Here is a 27,953-nt window from a genome sequence, read left to right as displayed (position 1 = left end):
TCTAGCTAATGATGATTTAAATCAATAGCTCAAATGTTGGAAGACTATTGCATTTGAGCAAACAGCACTCACAAATTGCACGAAAGGGCTACAACCTTCTCTTCTCGCAGCATCAGATACATTTTTCATCCTTTCCCAATAAATAGTGTTTCAGACTAGGCATTGCTGGAAATACTCCATAGAGAGAAAATCCAAGTATATAGCTCAGCTCCTTCCTCCTGCCCAGCTAACGTGGCACAGGAGAGTGGGCATTAGTCCCTTGCTCCTGCTTGGCCCTATTGAAGAATACGGTTTGCATGCTTATCCGTGGGCCCTGGATGATGTCAGGTAACAGATGTAATGGGAGGACTCCTGTTGGAAGTAGAAAAAATGTTAGGTCCCCTTTGAGCCTTGTAGATAAAAGCAGCCATTCAGCAAAACGAGCAGCAGCCTTGCTGAAGGATTTCATGCGACAAGGGAGAAAGTGAGCGACCCCAGGTTTGTTTGCAACCACATCACAAAACAGACTACTCTAGAGAAACAGCAAATCTGAAGCAAGCCTTCGAGACGCCCGCACGTGGAAAACGGAATGAAGCTTTCTCTTTTTGTACGAGGTGGCCCTCTGTGTGACTGTAGTTGGCTTCTTGCAGTGTCCACAGCTTTTCCAGCTGAAGAGCTGTGAGTTTCCACCAAATTGGCAAGCCCCAAATTTTACTGTTGGCAGCTGACAGATCCTACATCAGCTCTGGAATTTCGCTAGCGTTTTACTGGATTTTCACCAACAGAGTCAGATGGGTACAGTCTGTGTGCTTCTGCTGATGTAAATTGTTTTGTACTCACTGACATTTCGAATAAAATAATGCACAGGCAAACTCAGACAACATGTAAAACTTCGCACATCGGCAACATGGATAGTTCAGAAAGGTCTTGCATGGCCGGGTCCGTGGGCGCTGATGGACAAGCTCAGAATTACCTTTAGAACGTTCTACAGACCGGCAGTATCCACAACAGGCAAACACAATTTATAGTTTTTTAAATAGGGAGCCTGGAAGAGGAGGAAGCTCAGCCTACCCAAGACACACAAGGAAACAGGATCCAACTTCTTTGCCTATTCTTAGGTATTAGATCATGCTAACTTTCCTACATTAAATGCTGTACACACATGGCAACCAAAAAGAGACAGGATGAGGGCAGTCAGTGTTGTCTATTCCCAGCTTTAAGGCTGGACCACTACCCTGGTGAAGCCAATTAACCTAGGGAAGACTAGTCCAATCCAGCTGTAAAATCAGACTATAATCTTGACCTTGATTTGTGCTCTATGGGGAGCAGATAAATACTCCCTAAGATAAGTATTACTGAGAGAGCATTCTTGCCTTGACACACTATTAAAAACAAGACAAAATCTTTATATTGCACTTGGAAAAAGTGAAGAAGGGAGAAAGAAACTTCATTTACCTTTGGATGGCCCTTCTCAAGTCACGGTATCCCAAACAATCCAGGAAAACATGCTCTGTTGCTCTGGGACATGATCTCACACTGCGGAGTGCTCCCAAGCTCAGCCAGCCTGACATAAGCAATGGGAAAAAACCCAGAGCAGGAACAGAGCAGAGAGAGAGGGAGTGCCACGCGTCTGCTCACTCTTCACGGTCCAAAAACACATTGTCTGACCTCTGACACAATACAGACCATGATCTCTGAGAAACTCAAAAGATCTTGCTGCCCAGCAGAGACACTTTTTTTCAGAAACAAAGACAGATGTGCTCTCTGATGACACAGACAGCTCTTCGCCTTCAGGCAGTCAGGTGCATCATTACTGAGTAAAGCAGCTTGTTCTCACCTCAGGGTCTAATTCCTTTGCCAAAGTATTGCACAAGTGGCACTCTGTATTTGCAAAATACTTCCTCAGGTGGCCTGACATGAAACAGTAGATGGTTTACTGTCCATGCAGGAAACAGTCATTTTTGGGGTTCCAAGTGGGTCATGGCTTGGTCACCCAGCAAGCAGCTGCATTCATTGTGGAAACACTTCACATGTTTTGCTTATGATAGCTGGGTGCTTTCCCTCTAGCTCTGCCTCCTCTCCTTTTTCTGCTTCAGTGCCTTCCCCTGGAGGTAAGTATCAGAACCAGATATAACCAACCCACAAACTTTCCGGAGTTTCAATCTATTGGTATCCCAAATCATTCACATGCTGGAGGCCAAACCAGAAAGCTCCTCTATCTGCCAAGCTCTGGAGAGATGACTACATCCACCCCATTCCTGCAGGACTCTACAGTTCACCCACCTCAGCTCTTTGGTTGCCAAAGTGTTTAGCATGGATAAAGCTAAGCAGCGCTTATATGGGTTTAAACTGGCTCTGTTCGTTGGGGTGCCTTGTGTATCTAAGTGCAAGTGCATATGTTCTCATACCTTGCACAGTTTGCTGCAGGATATGTTCAGAAGCTCGGCTAGGTTTTTCAAAGCCCTTTATGGCATATGAAACCCTCCATTAGGCATGGTTTCAGAATTTGAATGCTATGCTTGCCTTCATGTTGAAGTGAAGTACAGTAAAGACTTTCCAGACCTCACAGTGTTATGATTTTCATAGCACTTTGCATCGCAGTGTGACACACGGAAAGCACACAGACAACAGAAAGCCAAGTAAGATGGAGAGTAGACAGCAGGTTTCTAGATGTACTGAAAAACTGCAACTGCAGTTCCTGCCACTGAATCAATGTGGCTCACAGATCTTCCCAAGATCAGGTTTTACCAGATCTGCAGCTCCAACAGCCATCCATCTCTTTGCTAGATTTCAGATTGGTATTCAATACCGATGGATTTATATAACAGCCTAGAAACTGAAGCACAAGCAAATGCAGAATAGGTCAGTGTTATTGTCCTTGTTTGTGACCGAGACATTTTCAGTAGAAAATAAACTGGGATTGCAGTGCACAAAACAAGTATATTCCAGAGAGAGAGAATCAATGCACAAAAGAGCAATGCAGAATTTGCAGTTGATTTAGCACAGCTCAGGAAAGAATAAAAGAACTGGGCTGCACAGCTTTGCCAAGTCACATTAGGTGAATCAGCACCCTCATCTATCATGCCACGAGTCCGGCATCTCATGCACAGCCTCAACCGTCTCTCCTCTTAAGCTAGGAAAGAGTAAACTATCTCCTGTATAAAGTGCTGCTAGCAATATTTATCCCACTGGTTATGATAAATAAAGTGTGCAGAGGTCAACACAGTCAGACACATACAAATACATCTTGGGGCAAACGAAAGGCAGGTTTGGATGTTCACTTCTGGTATATGCTGGGCAGTATTCATTTCATTTCCAGGTTTCCTAAACTTTTCAAAGCCAACTGTTTAAGCTGGTAGTCCTCAGGTTCTGGGGTTTCTTTTCCTAACACCAGTTTTTGCTCCTTTTTTATGTATCCTCCTTAATATCCTTTACAGCTAAGTACTGGTCTGAAAAAAAATGGCAGAAATTTCCCTTACAGCAGCTATTATAGGATCTAGTGTGGATTTTAAAGTAGAATAGAGTTGCAGCCTGCATTCCAAAAAAACTCCCAACCATGTGAAGAGCATTGTTTGGGAGCAATTGGAGAGATAACCGCACTCCTGATTTAACTCATTTGTTATCCTCAGTGTACAAAACAAGTAGCTGCAGTAACATCATTAGACTGAGAGTACTGAAAAGAACACAACACAAAACAGAAAGCTTAATCTACATTTCTGATACAAGCTGTTTAGCAGCTTCAGCTGTACAACCATGGGAACTAGTGGTACAACTTTACAGAATCTGGCCCTACGAAAACTCATTTTTCGTACAGCGTGCAAACACGAAATGCAAATAAACCATCTTGCACTAGGTATGTGACTGAGATTCACGAGCCCGAAAAACAGAGCTACCCACAGACTCCGACTTGTGCAGCCGTGCCTCCTCCTATTCCTATTTTATTCAACCTCACTTAATTCCTCTTGGTTCTTCACATGTGTACATCGGTTCCCTCTCTCTGATGCTACAGTTCTGCTCACAGATGGTTTTTTCTGAAAGAATTTTGGGGAGGATCAGACATCAACAGAAAGACAATCTTTTATACTTTGTAAAACAGTCAAGCTCCCACCAGACTGAGACCTGAAAGAAGCTGGTCCAGCACAAACTGCAATAAAGTACAGAAAGATGGTTCAGCAACCAAGAGAAAATGCGAACAAGTGACCAGCGGAGGCAGCTACACAGACCAGCCACATGCAAAATATTATGGCAGAACAGGCAGCTCAAGAGCGACCACTTTATCTTTTTCTCCTCCTTTGAAGTTTACTTTGACATGAAGTAACTTATCAAGACTGAAATTACAGAGGCTGCCTTCTGTCCAGTATGTTTTTTCTGCACCCTGGCCTGAAAACTCAAGAGCCTTAAAAGGAGACAGTTCAATCTGCTGTTATTCTCAAGAGGTCTTCTCACTGCTGACTAGCCAGGCTCTGGCCATGAAGCCATCAGCCACAGTTTCAATGGTGGTAACTGCAGCTACAGGAAGGCTTTAGGGCTGCTGAAATCAGCCAGCAGCCTTGGTGCAGGCCAGTGTAGGTCTGCACGAGACGAGGTTCACTTGCAGCATCAGAAATGCACAAAAGTGCAGTCTGACAGCAATTAGGAAGTGTCTCAATAAAAACCCACCAGGCTACCCAGCATGGAGCAGAAGAAAAAGCACCATAATCCCATATGTGCATAAAAGGACATGAAGAAGAGAGAGAGGGCTAACTTCTACAGGTTTTTAGAATGAATTTTAAGAATTAATTATTTGTACTATACCATGATTTCATACCAGCTTTAGAAGCTGGGGCTGAGTACAGTGAAGCCCAAAGCGGGAAGAACAAACCACGTCATTTACAGAGTTGCAGAGATGTTCTCCTTTCCCTGCTCACCTGTCCAACAAACCCCTTGCTTTTTTATTTTGTTACTGTGGCCTCCACAACAGGCTTCAACATCTTGCTATGCTACAAAACTTTGCAACCACAGGCTGCTTTTGGGAAGGGCCAGGATAGAGCCATCTGCCTGATGTCCAGCAGGCTAAAAGCCATCCAAAGAGCAAGCTAGCATAAACACTGGATAATCAGAAACCAGAATTTCCCATTTAGGTACGATTTCTGAAATAAATACACAATTGGATATGCATTTCAAACTGGGGAAACCTAACAAGTCCAGAGAGGCCTGGGTCTCCCTGCAGGATGCAACTGCAAGGCAGCCAGCTATCAGTCCACCTTTGAGCTGAGGAGCAGGAGAGCAGGAGCTGCCTGACCTGTCAAGCAACTCAACTTGTGGCCAGGGCTCCGAGGACTCCTCAGCTCTCCACTGCCACCAGCCTGTCAGGCAGACTGCCAAGGAGCTGGGCAGGAAGGAAATCAGGGAGGCTTCTAACAGAAAAAACATCCCGCTGGAAAATTTCTGACCCACTCTAATAATGGGCCTACTTTCAGAGTCAGTTATGATGCTGGCAGAAGACAAGGAGACCCACTGCATTTTCTGTGTAGTTACTGGCTTCCTATATAAATCTCTTTCTATACCAGACACACAGCATCAACTGAAGCAATCGTTATGAAGGATGTTCATAAATCCCTTCAAACCTCTCCACAGCAAATGACATTGCTTCTTCTGAGAATGATGACAATGGTTAATTGGCACTATTCAGAAGGTAGCATTTTCTTTGGTCAGGTCTTTACTGCTTTAGGCAACCACATGTACTTTTGGCAGCGTCTCTAGACAAGCCTTGTTGGCAGCATACAGCATATGCCTCGCTCGGAAAGATTGCATGAAAAAACAGCTCACTTTCCAGTTCCAATTCCAAGGCTTCGTAAACTTGGCAAGGCTGACAACATAATCTGGCCTGACTGCAGGAATAACTGATGCCTGACAGGTAGCATCCCGCAAAGCTGCCTGAGCTGCCCATGCACGCGCAGTTACTCTAGAAAAGGAGACCTGCTTAGCCTAAGTCCCCAACTACCAACAGCTGGCTGAGCTACATACCGTTCGTTGTTCAGGGTCATTCTTGGAGGGTCAAGGTTGGGATTCTCCATGGACTCCATCTGAGGACAGCGTAGGAAGTAGTAGAGGGTGTGGAGAGCGTCAGGGGACCAGGAGATGGGTTGCTGCTGCCGGGTTTGCCGAATGGGGCTCATTCCTGGGCGGATGGTGTTCAAGCACTGCATGTGGTGCATTGCTCGTGACACCAGATCACCTGCACAAAGAGAAAGAACACAAAAGCATCTCTTTACTATTCATCCACAGTCCTCTTAAGTACACTTTTCCAACTAAGCAAAATCTCTCGCAGCTAAAAGAAATGTCTTCTGGGTGCACATATTCTTTTTCCTCCACAAAGGCATAAGCTGTCCTCAAGCTGCCACTTTGCAGGTTGTTGTATGGGAAATTTAACTTTCTTTCAAATGACAAGTTTTAGTTAGAAAATATAGAATGAAACTTCTCTCAGTCACCATACACGCCGAACAACAGCTTTACAGTGATTTTTCTATCCTGTTTTATTGCTGCTTTTCTCCTCTTTCCAACCACATATACCAGCTTCTGGCCTGCCTACAAAAACTACCAATATCTTTTCAAAATGTCCACTGCCCAACCTAGGAGCATAGCTTTCCCAAGGCAAAGCCAGCAACACCAGTACAAATATTTTACTATCGCCGGCATCACCATTTTATTGTATGAGACTGTTCCCATTTCTTTCAACCGAGTTATGACATTCTACCTTCTTACCTGGCACTCGTGACAAATCCATTATGCTATGTTCAATACAGAAATCCCTTCTTTTAGGGGTCTGCTTCTCTCATTCTCACTCTAGCTGCAGGTTTCTCCAGAACAACAAGACCTGACTCTCTTATTAAAAAGCCAGGTTTTACCATGCTGACTGTCACAAGCTGTGCCAGAAGTGTGCCCCTGAGCCTTGTAAGAAGCTCAATCCAGGAGCTTTCTGGGCTGCTCAGACCTCCTGGTCTTTGAACTCAAGCCAACCTGCCTGTATGTCAGAGTACTGGTGGACTTGAGGAGGCCTGGAAGATGGCGATGTATATTACATGGTTTCTACTCAGAAAGGATTTTAAGACTTTAGATTTTTACCAAGTTCACAGAGCAATGACCCCAAGACAGCAGCTATGCAGTCACATAAAGCTGGTCTTCGTGTAATAAGCTTGCCTTGGGCACACCCTGTTTACTCTCCTTTTATTGTGGTGCATTACAAACTCTCAGGAGCTTTGCAATAAATGCTTCAGACACTGCATCTTCCAGCAGTGTGACTACCACACCAGTGAGCTGAACGATTACTACAGATTACTATACATAGCTAGGATCTATTTTTTCCTTGGGAGAATCCTCTGTTGCTTGATGTTTTACAGTCCCCTAAAACTCTCACGGGAAACGTTGCTCTATTGTGTCCTACAGTTACAATACTGGGAAAGGATGGAACTGAAATAGTCGCCCCATCGCAAAGCTGGTTCCTGAGAAAGCGCCCTGAACTTAGCTGCGCCACATACGAGTTTGTCACACTTCCCTCTGAAATTCTTCGGAAGTTATTATTTGTTCATTTATATCTAACGTAATACACTGAATTTGCCAAACAACCTCCGGCTGAACCCGTGGGGTTCCAGTGGTACATGGGTTAGGGAGAAACTCCCACAAAGCTACTGTGTATCTCCACGTGACAACATTATTAGTGGTTCAGATCGATGGAGTATTAAAAATCTCAGTTTGCAGTGTAAAGCTGTGCAACTCGTTTCTTGCACAGCACCTTCAGTTTAAGGACCCACTTCAGAATGGAAAAACCTTCCAACATCTCTGCCTTTCCACTTCAGTAGCTCCTGACTCTCCAGGACCTAAACATTTTACGAGAATATCATGAATCCTCTAGCGCTGGTACTAACGCAGAAGTCCACACAGTTACAGCAGAAATGCATCTGGAATTCAAATTTTCAGCTCAGAATAACGTTCATTCTCCTTTGCACACTCACTCTCTTTATATTTCTGGCCATGTACAGCAACATTAAAAAAAAAAAGTAGGCAACTGTATCAGGAGATCTATTCACTAGATGTAACGACCAAGCTGGCCAAAGGAGGGATGGGGGAAGAGAGGGAGGAAGCTATATTCAATCTTAGGCCCATGCTACAAATGTTCTCTTGTGTTCCAGAATAAATAGAGGTGTGTTAAAGGAATTTGAAAACCTCAAATTAAGGCAGGTTGCAAAATAAATGGTGAAACCCACAAACTCCTTGCTGGCCCTGACATTCATTAGCATTCAGATGGTGGGGACTGAGAAAGTGATGCCAGCAGAAATGTTGCAAAGGAAAAGTAGACCAGGAAAACACAAATCATTTTTGTTTACTTAAAAGGGGCTTTGCAAGTAGTCTAGGAATGGAACATTTCATTTAGTTAGCATTAAAAGAAGAAGATTTTGAACAGGTTTTTGTTACCAAAGTGCTCTCAGATATTTTATTCCCCTCCACTTTTTGTTTTTTAAGTAACCAAAAAGATTTTCCTTGAATATCCTGCACCCTTGACGTTGCCGCTGCACAAACACAACCACAGAGAACCCTCTTCGCCATCTGAGGGAGGTGCCACTGCTGTCTTCCACAAACCTACAAGAAAGTATCCAGAGGCATCCAGGCAAAAGCATCCACCTTCTGCTGGCACTAATGCCACTAACTACTGAAAGGCTAGAGAAGCCACATCTTACACATCTCTACAGTAAATTAAATATAAAGTAGTCTAATGAAAACCTGATTTTCATAAACAGCACCACAAGACAATTAAATCTTACATAAGGTTAGCCAAACACTGCTCATGCTGTCAACAATGGCAATGTTCCCACTGACCTCAATAGTGGAGGCACTGGCTCTCCTGCTTCACTGAAAGAAACCCACGTTCAGCTACATCCGAAACTTACTCAGTTCAGAGATGCTTCCAACGCAAGTTGCCAGCAGAGACTGCTCTAAAGTCCGGAGTTCCAGCTGGGCGTAAGCATCAGCCCGTCCATCGCTGCACACAGAGCCATCGTTGTAGGGGCTAAAGTAGGCAGGCAGAGACAGCACACCTGGGGACGAGAGCCAAAAAACAGTGCTGTCACAAGTGAAGACATGCGAGTGGAAAAGCAAGTCCCTCTACCGACAGGAGAGACAGGGAACCTGAACAAGTTTGCGCCTTTCTTGGGGACTCAAGGTCATCTGAATAGTTCAAATAAAATCAAACCGTGCTGTAAATACCATTGGAATGGCTGAAACAGTGAAACTAGGCTCTAGGGAGCAAAGCTGGATGTTTCTACAGCCTTCAAAAACTAGAAACAAATTGCAGTTGAGATAAAACCAGATGAAAAGCTTTAGCGAAGTCTCTACTATTGTTTATACAACAACTCAGCTGTGCACACACAGCTTGCTTTGGAACAGCTGTATGCAGATCACCAGATATAAGGGCTTGATTTTTAAAGGTGTGGAAGATAACCTCAAGTCCATCTAAGGTAAACGGTAGCTGCGATCTTTGCAACTCTGAAAACAAAAACAGGGGCTCTGCCAGTTCTTTGAACCTGCATGCAGTTTCAAATGTGCAGACTGTGGTTTCTACATGTGCGAACCTTTGGATAAGCCAAACTACACCCACAAGTTTTGAGGTTGAGTATGTTTTCATCTCTTTAAATGACCCTTCTATATGAGAGAGAGAGATTAGAAAGATAATTACATTGCACACATGCATTTACCACACACACGCTCCTTCCTTTTTATCTTCTTGCACACACATGAGCATTAACGCCCTGGAACTGAACACGACGACGGATTTGCAAGCAGCTTTGTGCAGTTGTTATTGGGACCCCACCCCACTTTGCACATATCCCTACAACTCCTTTGCACTGTTGGCAAATTACAGACCATTCCGGTGAATTGGCTGGGAATGGTAGCGGAGACTGGGGCTGCTACAAAAAACTTGACATACAGTTCCACGTTAAGATGCAGGTGGTCTCTGGAGGGGCATTCACCTTCCCCCAGTCATCATTTTCACCCGTTATCTTGGATTGAGCACGGCAGATCTGCAGCCACAATGCAAGTCAATACAACACAGAGATCCAAAAAAATCTTGTCTCCCCTGCTTTCCTCCCAGAAAACCATTCGTTGAATAGTTTCCCTTCAAATTAGTGAGCTGGATTTTGTTGCCCTTTGGCTACATGATTGCTCTGTGTGGCACCGAAGGAAGGGTGGGAATGGGACCTCTAGAGCTGATGTGAGCTGGAGAGCATGGATACGTGGCTGAGGCTGGGGTAGGAGAGCAGATCCTGGGGTGTGGATCCGACAAAACACAGCGTGATGCTGCATCCACCACAAGGGGACTCTGAAAAGCCTTCTGCAGTCCACTCAGCCAGACTTCTGTACTCTTGGTCCCACTGTATTTTCAGTCGCGTTCAGCTGCTACCATATTTTTAATTACGGATCTATCCTGCAATGCTAGTAGCATACCCCGGCCCAAATTTTCCGCGATTTCAGCCAAGGACGCTTAACAGCCACGAGTGCCTGCACTCTCACCCTGCTGCATCCTGTAATTTTGATTTTTCAACTTTGATCCAGGCACAGCCCTACCAATATATTTCAGCTTAGACCCACATTTCCTTCCCACCCTCACCTTCTGACCCCGGTTCAGCCTTAGATGTGGAGATACTTTACTCCTATTGCAGTGACCTCCTGTCACGTAGGTGCTGTGTGTTCTTGTCAAACAAAACCCTGCCAGCTGAACGGCAGCGCATTGTGCAAAACCTTTGTTTCTTTGTCTTGCTGCTTTCTTTTGAAATTTTATGCTGAATTGATCTCTCCTACCCTTTTCACATCCTCTTTGCATCCTGCTTGGTGGTAAAGCCAAGGGTTGCATCAAAAACTTCCTGGATATCTTGAGGATAAGGGAACGATTTATCCTGTTGGGCTTCTTCACTGTACATCACTGTTAGTCAATGGAGAAAACTCTGCCAATGCCCTCTGTAACCTGAATAATTCGGAAGTCGAGGCTTTAAGAGCTAACAGAAGCGATGCATGCAAAGTAGAAGAGCTTGCTTTAAATACACTGTAGCCTCCTATACAGAGCCTAAGCCACTTCCTTTTCCATGTCAAAGCTATGAAAGGATGTTTTAAAGACATATGGATTGAATTTATGGCAAGAGGGAGAACGAAAATAAGACTGATTTGTCAAAAGTTTCAAATAGAGGCATAAAATTCTACAGAGGTGAAAACAGAAACTAGCAGTTACATTACTAAGCCAGGCAGAGAAAAAAAAAAAGGGGCACATTTCCTCTGCCCGCCAGTTTCAGTTGGTTCTGCTTTCTAGCAAGGAACTAAAAATAAAGATTTGTAGAATGATTTAAGCTGGCTCACAAACGATACAACATTTTCTCAGTTTTTTAGTTAACAGTTTGCCAGGTGCTGTGGGTAAGAGGAAACAGGGATGATTTATCTACTTTTGGAAAAATTATGCACACCAGATAGTTGTGAACAAGCTTTATGTTCTCACCTGCCTCGGCAGGGCTGAGGAACACCGTCTCTGAATGACAGAGAAATAATGAAGTTACCAAGACTCTGGCCAAATGCCAAAGCCCGATGATGCCACCGGGGATTTCCCCCGGGATGGCAACGGGGTATGAATCGAGCTCTCGTTCTGTAAGGTTTCACAAAGGCTCCCCACGTCTGGCAGGTCTCGCTAGGCATGAGCAGGCCTGGGAATGAGAAAACGCATCTCTCGACACTGCTCTTGAGGCAGATGGAGAGCAGTGACCGAACGGGCAGCAAGGTAGAAACATACCCCACAATTCTTATGTCTTGCAGCACACTAATCAGGATTTCCTCTCCGATATGTTTCCAGTAACTGCACAGAGTTGGGAGAGCATCATCTTTGCTCTTCGGATCAGAAATTCAGGCACAAGGACATCTGCAGTCAAGCTCTGCCCACTGGTATTATAATTATGAACATCTTTAATACCAATTAAAAAAAACATTATTTGATTACAGAGACAACTGCATTGTGATGACTACTTGTACCCCAAATCACGGTACCTGCTCTCTTCCCACCCAAATCAAGAAATCTGCAGTCGAAAGGTGTTATAATGATATAAACCATAGGAGCAATTTCTGTTTCTAGCTGGCATTCACATTTCTTTATTTCTATCTCTGTGGCAACACTGGTTTTAATCATGGCTGGCTAAATAAGCCAGACCGTGATTGAGATAAATCAATTCATGCCAAAACACTCTCTGCTTGAAATCACGTTAAAACTGCCAATTTGTTTCCTGACGTTCAAGAATGTGTTTTTCCTGCAAAACAACAATGTGAAACAGCACGGAATTACCGTGCGGGAACAAACCATTCAGGCGTGCACAGCCCTGTTCTTACAATCTCTTCTCTGATGAGGGCTGCGTTGTGTTTCCTACACACCCCTGGCTGTATCCCAGAGTTCTGGTCAACTATTTTCTCTTCTGTTAACCAAGATTTTAAGTATAGGATCCAAGCCCAGGTGAAGTTAGTGAGAGCCCATTAATTTGAACATGGCTTAGATCAAACCTCAAGAGCACAAGGAGCGAAGAAGTCACCTCTCTAGAACGGCGTGAGACAACACCCTGCAGCAGGCCGACTGAAAGCACGTTTGTAGCGCTGCGATTAAGGCATGGCTGGCTAAGAATTTGTTTCTGATATTTCCATAGTCTTTGAAATGACAGCTGGAAGTAAAGGCATACTTATTCTACCTCTGTTAATATACGAAACCCGTTCATGGGCACTTGCTGCCAACGATCTTAAAAGGCAGTCACGACTGGGTGGAATTCCAGTTGAGCAGTTCCTTAAACTCAAATTATTCTGCGTGCCTAAAGATTTTGAAATTGTTGTCTGTAACTTGATGCCTTTTAACAGCAACTGAAAATGTTTCCACAGGCTGAGCTAGGTCCAGGGAAAAGTCTGCTCACACCCTTGGACATCTTTCTGCTTGGAGAGGTGCAGCAGTTCTGCTGAGAGCTTTGGCTACAATGTGATTGCTCCCAGGAGCAGGGCTCTGCAAAATCCTGCCTGGTTTCCCCGAGCTGGGCACTCAGTCCAGCCCGCCAGCAAGGCACCTTCTGTAAGGAACCCTGGGGCCCTCTCTGAATGTCCTGGGGCAATTCAGAGGCTGACATCAAGCTCCGCTCTTTTGATATCAAGATACAAGCAAATGCAGACTTTTCCCTGAATTTTATTTTGAGATTTGAAAGTTTGAAAACCTTACTTCAAAACATTTTTAAAGTACCCATGTTATCTTCACACTTCATGCTGTTTGCATGTTACATTCATGACAAAAGTCCAGCCATCATTGCTACCTCGCTGTAATGATTTTCTCTGTGCTCCTCTAGTTTAATCTAAATCCTTCGTGTTGGGAGACAACTTCCTAGCGATTAACTCCCGAGCCATTTGATGACCTTCAAACACTTACACGATATCTGGAGGTTAAGATGGGGCCACTCACAGGTGGCAAAGGGCCAAGTAAACCTGTCTGGAAAGCACTCGAATTCTGCTGTCTGGGATTCCTCATGGAAATCGCCCATGGTACGAAATCCCTGATTTCAGAAATGTACTGGCTGTATTCGTGCCAGGTTAGGCACAGAATCAGGAATATAATTAGGACAGGAGTATACACTGTAAACTAATGACACAGAAAAAGTGCCTTTTTTTTTTTTTAATAGACCTAGTAAAGTCAATACAATGTATATTGATTTCTCCCTTTGGCCAGAGTAAAATCAGGTTCTCTGGGCAAGGATTCTCTCTGTGTATTGTATTTGCATTGCACCTAAAACAGTGCTGATCATTACTGGTCACCACCATAATACAAATTAGCACAACACGAAACAAGTATTGATTTGGCAAAACCCACCAGAAACAAAAGCCCTCAGAAAATTCAGGAGTGTCTTTATATGCTAGAAATTGTTTCTAAAAGCCCCTAATACTGCAAAACACCACATATGCAAAATCAGAACTGCTGTGAATATGCTACAAAAATGTATTAGGAAACCAAGTAAGAAAAAATTGTCTTGGTCTCCAGCATCACCGTACTTTTGCAATATTTGGCTTGTGATAAATTCCATATGAAATGTTCAGCGAGGTGAGAACAATAGCTGATCCCAGCGAACTGAGCTGTGATTTGGAAGGCCAAAATTTTGCAGGCAGATGGTGGTGACCTGACTACGCTGAAGCAAACAGCCAAATCCCACTGATTTCAATGGACCCGTCAAAAACCTTCTCCAACTGCAATCGCAGTTCCCACATTGGACTTTGGCCGTGACATCAGGATAGCTGTCACCTCGTACAAAGTCCTGTAATTCTTCATGGCAAGGAGCATTCAAGGCTCTCCTTGTTTTTTGTTTCCCATTCTCCCAAGCAACACAATCCCATGCAGTTCCCTCTTGCCAATCAATTCCGAGTACAGAGCACCACCTAGAATGAATGCCAGTTCCTGGAGCTCGGTTTTCTTCTTGCTGACCTACCGCAGCTAGGAAAGCTCAGCCCTCCTTTATTTTATGAAATGAGACAGGATCATTCTGGCAGAATATAAACAAACGTTCCCCACTCTCCAAAAAACAGGCAACCAAAGTGTTTCTGATATAACTCACTCAAATCTAAACACATCAGGCTCTATAATCAGCTACAGTCATGCTACAGAATGTGAGAAAGACTTGTGATCAGGAAACAATGCATATAATTGCTAACATATAGGAAAATAATGTGGCTTCTGCCATAAAGCAGGCAGGCATCTCTTTCAGTTTGTCCCTGTCAGCAGTAAGAAAAATTAAACACAGTTGCTTGTATCTGCATCCACATTAAACGGTAATTCTGGAATTGAAAACAGGAGGAAAAGCAGAAGAGGGAGGAGCTTCAAGCAGAGAGAGAAGATCTTTAAATCTTCTGTAAGCGCTCAACTGAATCTCTCCATCGAAGTGCTGCTGTCCTAATCAGACGCTTCTGGACAGACCTGCCTGATTCACACAGCCCTCACACTGGCTCCCCAGTCTTGGTCTAACTGCTTGTACAAACAAAGTCCCCTTCAAATTAACAAAATGCAGTTTGCCTGGACTTTAGGAATGTTATCACAGATGCGTTGTCTTAAAGCATGCAGTCTGGTCCTTCACGTAGCTCAGTGTCAACAGGCATTGCTTGACTGAAGTACCAAAATATCCAAAACAGAGTTTTAAAGCACTCTCAAAATCCACTCCCCCTTTTCTTGGGTCCAGATCACGGCAGCACCTCGTGGTCCAGAAGCAGCTGAAAGCAGTGGAGCTCACAGTTCTGCAGTGCGACAGGAGCTGTAACACCCCCCTTCCGTATGCACTCCCGCAGAAAGAGCAGAAGCCTACTGGGGGTCACTGCAAATAGTTAAAGGCCTCCTTACTCCTAGGTAACTAACTGTGTCCTGTCTTCACCCTGCACTTGCAAACGGTCGACATACTTTGCCTCACTTTTGCTATGAAAATGGTGAAATTGGGCTGGAAGTTGGAAGGGAGAAGGTAGGAAGTATCTATAAGAACTATTATATTTGAATCCAGCTGTGATATACAGGATTCTAAATGACCATAAACGTAGGAGAAAGGCCTTGGTTTAGTACCAAGTCAGTATTCACTGAGTCATTAATCCCACTTCCATATCCCTGTGGTCTTCTGGACAGCCACTGCCCTGGCTTGGCCCCAAGTGCTTAGTTGAACACAAGCTCAAGAGAACATATCCTTGGCTTACATTGTAATGACTGCCAAAAAACATAGCAAATTTTATCTTAAGCAGCAGCAGCAGCACGCTTTGCAAGATAAAAGGTATCAGTGCTTTTATGAGATGGTGATTGTCCTCATTCCCATTTCCTAGATGGAGAAACAGAGACAAAAGGAGAAGAAACAACTATCAAGCCCATGCATCAGAGCCAGCTCTTTGCAAAGTGCAGATGTCCCAGTTCAGAATCCCTGTGCCATTAGACCTTGCCTATATGAAACTGGCCAACACAGAGCCATTGCTCTCACAACCTGGACCCAGAGATTTTAAATACATCGCATGACTGCGAGGTTTTAGTCTAGGTTTGTAGAACTGTGCTACCTACTTCGTATGTCATAATAAAAGACCTTAGAGAATATGATGTGTAAATATAAACTGTAAATGCTTCCTAGTACTGTGACTACAACTGCTTTTGCAAAGGAGCGTGTGTATGTCAACGAGTACATCCTTAAAACTAGGCTGATCATTACAGTTTTACACATGTGGCTTCCCAGGCATTTGATCTTCTATGCAGGGCCTGAGAACAGCCGAAGACCCACACTAAACTTCAATGTTAGGTTGAGAGATAAAACCATCTATGTTTCTAGGACAATTCTTTTTAGGATCCAGCAAGGTGCATTAAAGAGAAAACCCCATATTGGGCTATAAATATAAATGAAAAAAACAGAGAGAAAGTTTTAGGAGGCTCGGTATAAATAGATTACAAACACTGTGAAAGAAATACAAAACCAGAAAAATGACTGTGGTCCAACAGGAAGCAGACTTAGCATTAATTAGTTGTGTAAACCCTGACCAGTTTACTCAGTGTCTGAATTCACTTATCTGGAAAATGTGGATACTGTTTCATTCCTGTTAAGGGTAGTCTGACAGAAGCAGCGTTCTTGCTTCACTTCTCATTCTCATCTTACTCCTTCAAGCTACTTAACATCTCATCAGTGTCCCCATTTCTTGTATGTGTTAACAGTACATTTTTTGTCCCTTAGCAACAGCCCATCTTTCGTTTACATAGCCCTTTTTACCTTCAACACTCCCAAAACTCTCCCGAGACACAGCAGCTTCTCAGGTGAAAGGACACAATAACACAACAATGTTCAAGTCCACCTCAGTGGAGTTTATGACCCAAGAAGAGAAGCTTTACCCAACTGTGAGGGTGAAGAAAGGCAAAATGGATTTAAGACTAATAGAGATTCTGATGTGGATACAATATTGGGACAATTATTCTAACAAATATAGCAAAAATACCATAAGAAATTATAAAGAAGAAACAATACATATATATATACAAGCAACAACATATGAAAGCTAAAAAAAAACCCCTTATTTTTAAAAAGAGAAAGAGAGAGAGAGATACAACAGCAGCAACTCCAGAAACACCGAGTCCTTTCATAGCCTTACCATGGGGATTAGAAAGCTTACGGAGAAGAGGTTTGTATCACTTTCTCCATTCCCTTGGAATTCTTTAGAAGTCTCCAATTTAGGTGCTTTTACAGTAAACCCACCTTCATTTGGAGAAACCAGTGGGACTGCAGCATAAGTCTAACAAAACTGCAGGCACCAGCTAGAGCCCCCATGGTCTCTACAATACCCACTTCTACTCCCTTCCTTATTGTTTACTGTCCTTCCTGAAATATGGTCTTTGAATCAGGCCCAGTTCTCCAGATGTGGTCTGACTAAGCTCTTTGTACATCCCATAATGACCGCCCTTCACTTGCGTTCAATTCTTCTATTTATACATCCCATGATCTGTATGCTTGCCAAACACCAAGAGGATAGTAAATTTATATCCTCTGTCACTCCCAGTTCCTTTTCTTAGGGAACGTCTCGATGGAGGATCTGACGAGGGCAGTCCTCCAGAACAGTCCCATGCAATCCCTTTGCAGCTACTTCAGAGTCATCTGTTGAAAGAGCTTATTCTACATGACCCCTGCCCATCACCTTCTTCATACAGGTGAGCCCTTGGCCTGATAAAATCTACTCTCATTAGACTCTCCTGGCTGTAGTAAACAGTAAAATAAAATTTTAGAAACTGTAGTCACTTCATAATAAACATCAAGATGGCAATTACATCAGTTAATGACTTAAAATATCAGAGCATCATAAAAGCTGTTTATTCTACACTTACTTTAAAAAAGCCATGAGGAAATAGGAACCCAGGAGTAACCAAACTACTGCTCCTAAAGGACTGATCTTTTTTAGACAACCCAAGGACTGTCTCCATTAGCTGCCAGCAACACCGGCCCTCTGCTGCGCAGTTTTGATTTTGTCAGGGTGAAATATGCATGTCACTCAATATAAGATTGAAATTTTATCTAAGTGAAACACAGCGCAGTCCTGAGACCATAAAGTCCGACCTCAAGAGGGCAAGGTTTGGAGTCTCACTAGGATGATCACACGCATACCATGCCTGCAGACAAAATGATTCAGGTTTTGAGTCACTGGCCAGACAACACAAAACTTTAGGCGGGTATATCCTGGGTAGTTCACCAAAAAAAATAAGAGACAGTATATTGTAGATTTGATACCTAGCGTTTACTCTCCAATACTGTTGTCAGTGTAACTACAGTAAATTGCTCACACCAGCATTTACGTGCATGAGTAGTTGATGAATCACAAGCTTTGTCATTCTTACCCCAGAACTGCCTGGAGCCCAATAGCAGCTTTAGTGAGCGCAGGTTTTTGGGATGAGTACAAACACAAATCTCCACCATACAGATAACAATGTTTGTGTTTGACGTGCGCCGTTAGACAGGGTTTACTCTCTAGGAGTATTTTGATAGCGCTAAAGACCAGCAACAATTCTGTCTCAGAACAGAAGCTACTCCTAATTTTTATTTCCTCAAACAAACACTTGGAAGTATTTGGCAGGTTTTTTTCCCCACAATACCGTAAATCATTCTCTTACTAATGATAAGTGTTTTGCAACTTTCTGTTTCCTCACATCAAAGCATCCTGGAGAGCTTTTCAACAATGACCAATTTGTTTAAAGACTCAGAACTGGAGTTGAGGAATTCCACTTATTCACTGACTACTGAATTTTGCCCTCTGTCTTTGCAACACCTTAGCCTATTTCCCACATCACATGGGGTACTAAAGGACCGTCTCCTACCATCTATATTCATGCTTGGCTTTCTTCCATGATGTACACCGCTCACTCTGGTTTCTGGCACCTATTTTACTCTCTACTTCTGCATCTGCATTCTTCTTTCTTGCCCCCCTGTGCTCATCATTGTCAGGCTTGTACTCTTCCCAGGATTCAGCCTTTCAAGGCTCAACACCAGTTATGAACAAGAGTTGATACAATATCTGTTTCTGAATGTACTCTTTAGGGGTAGCAACACTATAAGAATTTGGAAACACTTGTAAAGTGAGCAGAAAAAAATCCCCCGACGACTCCACTACAAGGCTCTGGCCTGTCCCTCTCATTGCCTAAGTGCCAAACGCATTTCAAAGTCTAAGTCTCTTGGTTGTAGCCATTTATAGTTTGTATAAAAAGCATAACTTGTACACTTCCATTAGAGCCCTAAATATAACTGCCCTAAGCAAGAATTCACTTTTCAAACAGTGCCTCTTTGAATTTTGTTTTCAAAAGAACACTGTTGCCACTAGATTATTTATAGACATTTACATTAAGATCTAAATACTTGGTCAGGAAACCACTCAGATTAATGGATCCCCAGCATTGTTTTATAACTCAGAATAAAACCAGGTTGCCTATATTTTTATTCCAGAACAGCATCTTTTTTGCATAAGCATAAAAAGCAGCAATTTTTACGGTGCTCAGACTGTATGGGCACGGTTCTCTGAAGAATCTGGAAACACTACCACATGCTTTCATTTTTTAACATGGCATCTGTGTAGAGGATGAAAATTAGAATGTCAGTCTTGTAATTTGCTTTTTTTTTTTAAACAGGCAAAATACATTTTGATATCTTTATTACACCCATGCTCTGTACGTGCAATGGATTCAACCCTTCAACTCAACTGATTTGGGCAGTGTGCTATCTTCTTAAAGCTTTCTCACAGGTGAGTTTCCAATTACATCACTTCGTAGCACGCAATTATTTTCTTGACACTTGGATTGTAATTATTTGTAGAGGTGACCTCCTTCAGGTGAGATAATGAAAAAACAGGAAAGAAGTAAAAAGGAATGTATTTTTTTAGAGCAAGACAGGTTCTCAGTGCTTCACAATCCTGCGCACCTACAGGGATGCTGACAGTGTCCTCAGTGGGAATAACACCGGGGAGCTCAGAGGGTGAGCACACGTGTGCCAGAGCAGCTTTGGCAAAAGCGCAGCCAGCACCCCAAAACCAGAAGTGGTTGTTCTCACAGACAATAAGCAAAAATAACGTTGTGATTTCACACCCACCATTTCTACCAGTGAGATAACCAAAATAGTTTTCTTTTAATGTTGTGGAACCCTTGCTGCTAACTGCAAAAGAAAGCGGCATTTCTCACGCTTTTGCCCGATGAGCAGCTTGGCCTCATCCCCATCACTGCTGGCAAAGCCCGCGAGACCTGAGGTGTAGGAAACAAACTCTGGAGTGCCTACCCGCTTCTCTGTGACCGTGCGGCCTGTTCTTCTACGTACCTTTCAAAATCAGAAAGTCAGCTATCTTTCAAGTAATCTTGAATTATACTGTGCTAAAATAACTTGCCCATGGTCATAGTCAGGGGCTATTCAAACAGCAGGACCATAGCCACCCACTTGCTAGAGAAGATGACCTGAGGAAGGACACAAGCTGGCAGCTATTATCCTTTTGCATTCTTCTCTGCCTTTTCAGCCAGCACCCATTTCCAACAACGAACAAGACTGCTCCTAAATGGGAAGGTATTCCTACGGCAGCATGTCACATGCTGGTGGTAAAGATTAAGGTTACAGGGAATCTTCCAACAACTCTTAGGAAAATAATGGTAAACTGTCTCTCAGAGGAAGATCCTTTCATTGACAAAAAAATAACACAGCTGGAAAAACCTTTTTATTTAATAAATTATCATAGTATTACCTCTATCTATAAAACTTCTGTATTCATTAGGCTATAAGATAAAACTCATATTTTTAATGTTGTTTGTTCTCTGCTGAACCCAGAATATCTTGCTCTACACTGCGATTTTCTCTCCGATGGCAACGTGCAGCATCTTTACTGCTGTGTAGCAGAGAAGCACAGCATGGAAGTACTTAAAAAGCAAGGGTCCATGCCACATAAATAATCCCATACCACATAAGTAATCACTTTTTCAGTCCAGCTGTTTGTATGCAACCACTATATCCTAGTAACATTAATAGCTTTGACTATTGCCAAGAAAAAAAAAAATGTCTTAGAAGGGTTTTAAAATTTGTCATGGAGGAAAGCAAAAGCTTCAATTACAGAAGATGCAGATTTGGGGAGGCTCAACAATCTAAGAATACTTTTCTCCTCAAATGGCACTCTGTTCCTTCCACCAAATTATTGAAGCAACAGTTCAAATGAGAGACTGTTCTGTTGAAAAAGGGCAAGCAGGCAAAGGCTAAAACCAGACTACACTGCAGTTTCATTTTGGGAATTTCAAAATGCAGATAGGAGTAAAGATTGGAATAGGAGATGGGACGCATCACTTGGATCTGAAACCCAGATGCTCCACAATGTAGACTTATCCGGAGTTCAGATTTTACTTTAGATCCCTCTTTTTCCCCAAAAAGAAATACAACTGTAACAGGGAAGGGAAAGGAGCACACAGGAGACTCGGAGAGGCTGGAAATGGATATATGGGAAGAAGCATGCTGGGAAAGGAATAGGAAAAAACCCCCAAATGTTCCCTGATGAAGGAATTCGTGAAAGAATGGGAGAGCGCTGGAAAACAGTCCAATAAATCAGAGCCACTTCTGCTTTCTTTTCTTGGAAATATTTTATTTTTCCTAAAGATTTTCAGGGTCTCGAGGAACTAATAACACCCTGTATCCTTTAACTCCCGATATAATTTGCCTCCCTTCCCCTCACCTCGTTCCCTGGAAAGCAGCACAATAAACAAAGGGTGATCCAGCAGCGCTGGACTTGCCTCTTCTTCATAGTGATGGAACCCGATAGCCGCTGTAGCTATCTGGGCAAAGTCCGTCCGTTTCCACGTGCACCTTTGCAGGCTAATTTCAAGATCACCATAATAAGACACAAAGATAAGGGAATCAATTTTTTAAAAACGTGCTTTCAAACCTGATGGTATTTGGTTTGGTTTTGCTGTTTTACAGTTCTTCAGGACAGAAGAATCAAACACGAACAGAAAAATGTTACCATCCTCTAACTACCTATTTTCTTCAAGATCCTCTTCACCTTCCTGCCCTATTCTTACTAATAAATCACTGATTTACTGTTACGGCCCTGCAGGCCCGGCCACTGCTGCTTCATCTCAGTAGGAGTCAAATGATGATTGAGATGCCAATATATTAGGCTGGCCTGATTCAAAGAAGGATAAGGAACAAAGCATTTGTGCAGAGCGAAGATAAATGAATATAAATCAAGTGCTGAGCCATTTTCTGTGATGGATTAGCACCTTTCTTTGACCTAATAATGTCAAGGGGTCTCCATGCTGACAGCAACTAATGTGGAAATCTCTGTGCTGTGTAAAGCCAGCAGGAATCCTGAGCTCCAGTTGCACTGTTACTCTATTTGTATTATGCTGGGTGTCTCACTTAGGCGTAAGCAATCCGTCTCCTCCAGCTCACCTTGAGGAATGTCACTACAGCATCCACCAAACTATCTCTAGAGTACAGGAGAGAGATTTCTTCTGTTCCCTCTTTAAGTTTCTCCCATTTTTACCAGTAAACCAGCAGGTCACAGACAGTACTCTTTTAGCCAGGGATCAGACGGAAAAGCTTTCTCAGTATCCGGTGATGTTGCTAGAATATAAAACTATAAAAGCCAGCATCAAAAAGCGTAAGTTTGGATCAAAGCTGGCAAAAAACAGAAGACAGCAAAAAAATTGGTATGCACAGAGAAAACTTCAGGAGGAGTCAAGCCCAAACCTCTCGGTTTTGGCTATATGCAGTAGCTAAAGCTATATCACATAGTGTTTAAAAATCCATTGTGTCACTGACAGTTGGCAAAAGCTGCAGCTTTTGAGAGCAGGAAATACGTCCTGCAGCTATCGCAGCCTCTGCTATTCTCATTTCCCAGATGCAAGAGACTTGTCTATTACTTGTCCAAAACTGTCAAAAAAAAAAAGCAACGTTTCTCTTGTGTTTGCAACATGAGCCTCTGTGTAATGTCTTCAATGAGGTGCCTGGACACTCCAGTCAATAAATACAAATTTTTTATCCCTTTTTATCTCACAGCTTGCTCAGGATCTGCAGTGCGAACAGCATGGGCTACTCAAATCACAGCTCTCGCATCACCCTACCCCACAGGTGACCGGCACTTGTCTAACCTGTTATCTTTGCCTGGAGACTGAATCACCTCTCACCCTCTCTGAAGAGCTGACCTGATGAAAGATCATCCTCATCACATGCTTCAGGCCAGATGGCACCCAGACATCTCCACATTACCCACTCCATGAGGACTGACACAGATAAGAGGTAGTCTCTCAAAGAGACCTAGGGCATTAAAAATGAGCTGAAGGCTTCATACTCTCATTACCCCCTACAATGATTTCAGACTTCCCTGAACTACCTCCAATATTAGAGCTGCTGTGCTCCTGCCTCTCTACTTCGACCACAAGCTTTGTGTTCCCGGCTTCTGTTTTTATCAGAATTGGTATTTGTGCAGTTGTATCATAAGATGCTTCAAGGAAACAGAGGGATGTGTGTGGTTTGGGTTTTTTTTGCTATACCTTCTCTCTGAATAGGATTAGCTTTGGTCACACCAATTCCTTGCCCCAGCATAAGCACTGTATAAATACAGAAGTACAAGTGCAGGCTTAAAGAGGCAATGGGAACATGCCTGGCAGTAAAGGGGGATGGCTGAGACTGCAGCAACCCCAGTTTAGTTTGGCTTAAGCTGCCACAAAATCACACCCTTATATTGCCATCATGTCTTGTAGAAATAATAGAAACTGCCAAAATACTGAACATCATAAATCCAGTAGGATCCCCTAAATTTATCTCTTCTGCTTTTAGAGAAAACAGTAAAAGACTTACTTTCAGAAATTAGTAGAAAACTTCTTCATAGTTTTGGCATTCTGAGACAAATTGAATTTGCCAAGTGCAAGAACTTGTTTATAAGAAAAGAAAAAGAGAACTGGAAATGGTTCCAGAAAATTTATTATGATCCACCTGATTCCAGCCAAAATATTACATCAGCCTAGATAGCCTGAGAACTGGAATGATATTACTCTCAAATTAGCAAGTTGCTTGGTACAACAGGCAGGGAGAAATGGTTTTGCAGGAGGTCTGGGTTGTCTCCCTAGCTCTGCTAGGGACCATGGGCAAGTCCACTTCTCTGCCTCTAAACTTACTACCTGTCACCAGAAATAAAGACTTCTCTTTACTCCTCAGGTTCGTTTTCGGTTGGCTGGGTGAGGTTTTGTTTGTTAGCTTTTGTTCAGGGCAGGGAAGCGGCGTTTGCTTGTTTTTCAAACATCTTAAGATTCTTAGGGCACTGAACATCTCTTACTAAAACTTCCAGAATTTGAAGTTCTCACACATGAGCTTTCTTGGTTCACACTTGAAGACGGATGCTCCAATCCAAAAACCATAGAGCTATTGGTGCTGCTGCTGAGTTAGACTTAAGTATAACACCAGTGTGCCAAGGGACTTTATGTGCGATGTGTTTAAAAAAAAAACGGTCAGTTGATGCTCAAAGTTCATAACTAGAGAACATTTTTTCAATATTTAGACAATTTCACTCCAAAACAAAACACTGTGCTGATCTAGTTACAACATGACAGCTCATCCAATAATGTTCTCTTCCCCTACCAATGCAATCAAAGCATGCATGTTCCCGACTTCAGCTGGAGGGTGATTTCTCTCATTTAGCACAACTGATAAATTACCTGTTTTATGAGAGTCTAAGAAGCCAAGACTCATAAACTGTCTGATGGAGCTGGCATGACATCATTAATTCTGAAGCAGTGGCTGCCTTTTATCTTGAAGTATCTAAAAGAACTTCCTTATAAATTAAACAAGGTAGTTTATAGGCAGCGCTTCATGGAAGAAGGAAATACAGTCACTGCTGGGGTCAAAAGCAAACAAAAATCAGTAGCTGCTCACACGCAGCAGTGCTGTCCTACTAGTTAAGAAAGGAAAACTGCTATCCAGCAGACACACAAAATGTTCCGCTGTTCTTACGAAGCAGTCTGGTGAATGCTGAGAATTCAGGGCTGGACTAGCGCATTTGGCAAGTCCAAAGCACTTCCCGGTGCCACAGCTCATTAAAGCCCTGGCCTGTTCAGGATCCCTCCTCTCTCCTTCCCCACAAAAACGGGCACAGAGAGGTGGGAAGCATGGAAGAGTCTATGCTTATTGCCACAGTATTTGTGCTGGGCCAGCCAGAGCATCTACTCACAAGCCAGGAGGCTTGGCTGCCATGTGTAGTCCAACATGACCATCAAAGTGTGATGATGCTCTGCAGGCCTTAGCCTAAAAAGCTTAGGAGAGAGTAACCATTTTAGACTGTCTTCAGCTAGGCAGAAGTTCCTAGAGGGTTTCAGTCCCTGAGGACACAAACTGAAGCTTATTCTTGTACCAGCACTTTCATATGAAAGTCAAAACTTTCCCGTAATTGTGCAGACATCGGATTCACAGAAGTGAGCTTTCATGCTTGTGACTCAATCTGGCCATGCCTGCTGAGGAGACAAAAGCTACAGAATTGGACATAACCCACAGGCTGGTTTTTCCCAACTCTGAGCAATTAATTTATTAACTAATGTGGTGACTTCGCATACTACGTTCTCAGAGGTACAACTGTTCAAGCTCATGTCACTCGTTTTCTGAAACATCCCGATACAATTGAACATGAACAATATCTTTCCAACTGCTTTAACTCACCTGTGACAGGTGTAGTTTAAAATTTTCTTCATTTCCTGGCCTAAACTGTTTTCTGTAAAGTTGCTGCGGTGTGTTTTTTAATAGCTGCTATGTTCAGCCCTGAAGGCTGCTCTTACAGGGCAGTTAGGGAAAACGTTATCTCTGAGTATCCTTGACATTACTCAGACACGTTGACTAATGGGTCGTCTTAAAAATGTGTTGCAATTCTGGGTAACCCCTGCGGAAGTACAATCATTACTGTTACATTACGGAAAAAGAAAAAACTTCTGCAATTGAGGAAAAGAAGGTAGGAAATTCTCTGCTTACACACATGCAGCTTTTGTTCCCTAGTACAGTGCAAACATCAGGACATGGGAGCACCGGCTTCCTTGAAGCTTGTTGACACCTTCTGGGCAAGATCTTTCTGTACAGAATTTCCATTCGGTTATATACTAGGTCTTCATGAAGAAGATCTTTAGGCACATGTAAAATGGATTTCTTTGAAAGTCTTTTCCTACTTTCTTCATCTCTCCCCACCCCATACACACCGAAGCATCCCGATGAAAGAAGACTTGAAATGAGGTTCAGCTTCACGATGCTGAATCCTCTTAAACAGCTCCAGTAATCTCCCATTAATCTCCCACCAGAGCTAACATTCTGGGGAAAAAAATATAATAATCTCTTAATCCTTTTGGGCTGGGGAAAGTTTCAGGATACAACACTGAACCAAAAGCATTTAGTATCTCAGCTAAAGTTTTCATTAAATCATCAAGTATTTGCCCAGGATGAAGAGGCTCGCTCCAAGTTATCAGAAAGTTTCCTCCCTGTCACATACCCCCATAAATACCAAGGGCATCCCCAGATGGAAAAATCCAACTCCTAATTATGCGTGACAGAGCATTTCAGCCATAATTACAGAAGCTGTTGGGCCTTCACTGATTTCAGTGATCTCATGCATTGACTTGAGTAAGAACTGTGTTGCAGCAAACCACAAAAAGTCCAGCTCTTACAAGCCTGACCACATCATCCCTAAGGTCCATGTTCAGTCTAAATCATACAGTAATTCCTATTTTATATATTTTCTTATCTATACAGTATATAAATCTCATAAGCAAATAGCTAATGAAAAGCAGAATGCAGGAAATTTTACAGGGAAATAGAGGTCATTATCTCAGAGAGTCTTTTTGATTTCTGCTGCCAAAATGTCTTATCCACAAATAAAAGTTAAGTGCATTTGTTGCATCAGGTTTTATTCCCAAATTTGTTTATTGTATTTTACAGTGAAAGGAAGTGCACTTCAGCTATATTAGCATTTCTCCTCTCCCCGCCAAGCAGTGAGAAGGAAAATGGTTTTTCACCTGCACCTGTACATTGCCTAAAACCTGAGGACTGGACTTCACACTATTGTGGAAGGCTATGACACAGCATGGGGGCCTGCTACACAGACATCGTATATTTGTCAAAATTTGGTTCCGATTCAAGCTTCATGGCAGACATCATCATCAACTCCTTTTTCAAACGTGGTTAAAGTTCTGAGGTTCAGGCCTAACCGGGACCTTCAGGAACTGCTTCCAGCTCTGCATTTCTTAGGTAGGAAGGAAGAGGTCTCTGATCTCTTCTCACCTAATCGACTGAAAAAACAAGCCAACAATTCCTCCTACCCTTTCTTCTGCGATGTAATGAATAGACCTAAGCCACTCTTTGCAGGAAGACTGATTTATGTATTTGAATCAGCTTAGCCCTTCCTCCTTTTAAAGTAGTTTTAAGTTTTAAACAATACCTACAAAACCCCGTTCATCAGCTACCCCAGCTCCTACACAACAGAAAGATCGGTATCTCTGTTTTTCAACTGCAGAAGCAGAGGCATGGGCATCAAAGCCTTTGCCCATCATCATTCCCCGGACTGTGGTGGAGCAGGAAGCCCAGCGCTCTGGATGTCAGACACACTCCAGGGAAAAGGGTGGGGAGAAGACAAGTGGTTATTAATAATTCTTCTCCTGTTTGAATAGTTACAGGTGAACACAGGGCACCTGCGCAGTCTCCAGGTGAAATACATCTCCACCAAGCAGTTTTACACAACATACTACACGGGACCTGGTTGACAGCCTAAAAGCTCAAGGCACTTCCACATGGATGTAGCTTATTTGGTGTCTTCATCTTGGAGGTACAACAGAAAAACAAATCACGTCAATGAGTCTACTTCAGCATTGTTTCAGTTACCCTCTGGCTTTCTTTATGTTCACCTTCTCCTAAGGGATAGCGCCA

General features: G+C 43.0%; 1 protein-coding gene across 10 annotated transcripts in view; it reads right to left on the bottom strand.

The window, feature by feature from the left end:
- ABTB2 (ankyrin repeat and BTB domain containing 2) overlaps positions 1-27,953 on the bottom strand; it is a 155,381-nt gene that overhangs the window by 39,103 nt on the left and 88,325 nt on the right. For 9 of the 10 annotated variants that reach the window (XM_075427501.1, XM_075427507.1, XM_075427506.1 and 6 more), the window contains 2 exons: positions 8,904-9,050; positions 5,986-6,196 (listed from right to left, as the gene is read on the bottom strand). In XM_075427501.1, the coding sequence (XP_075283616.1) occupies positions 5,986-6,196; positions 8,904-9,050 (358 nt within the window). The remainder of the gene's footprint in view (positions 1-5,985; positions 6,197-8,903; positions 9,051-27,953) is intronic. The other variant, XM_075427500.1, reaches the window with a different exon arrangement.

This window comes from Opisthocomus hoazin, chromosome 7, assembly GCF_030867145.1.
Source record: "Opisthocomus hoazin isolate bOpiHoa1 chromosome 7, bOpiHoa1.hap1, whole genome shotgun sequence".
NCBI classification, from domain to species: domain Eukaryota; kingdom Metazoa; phylum Chordata; class Aves; order Opisthocomiformes; family Opisthocomidae; genus Opisthocomus; species Opisthocomus hoazin.
Note: the sequence above shows the minus strand (reverse complement) of the source record. Positions and strands in the feature narration are given on the sequence as shown.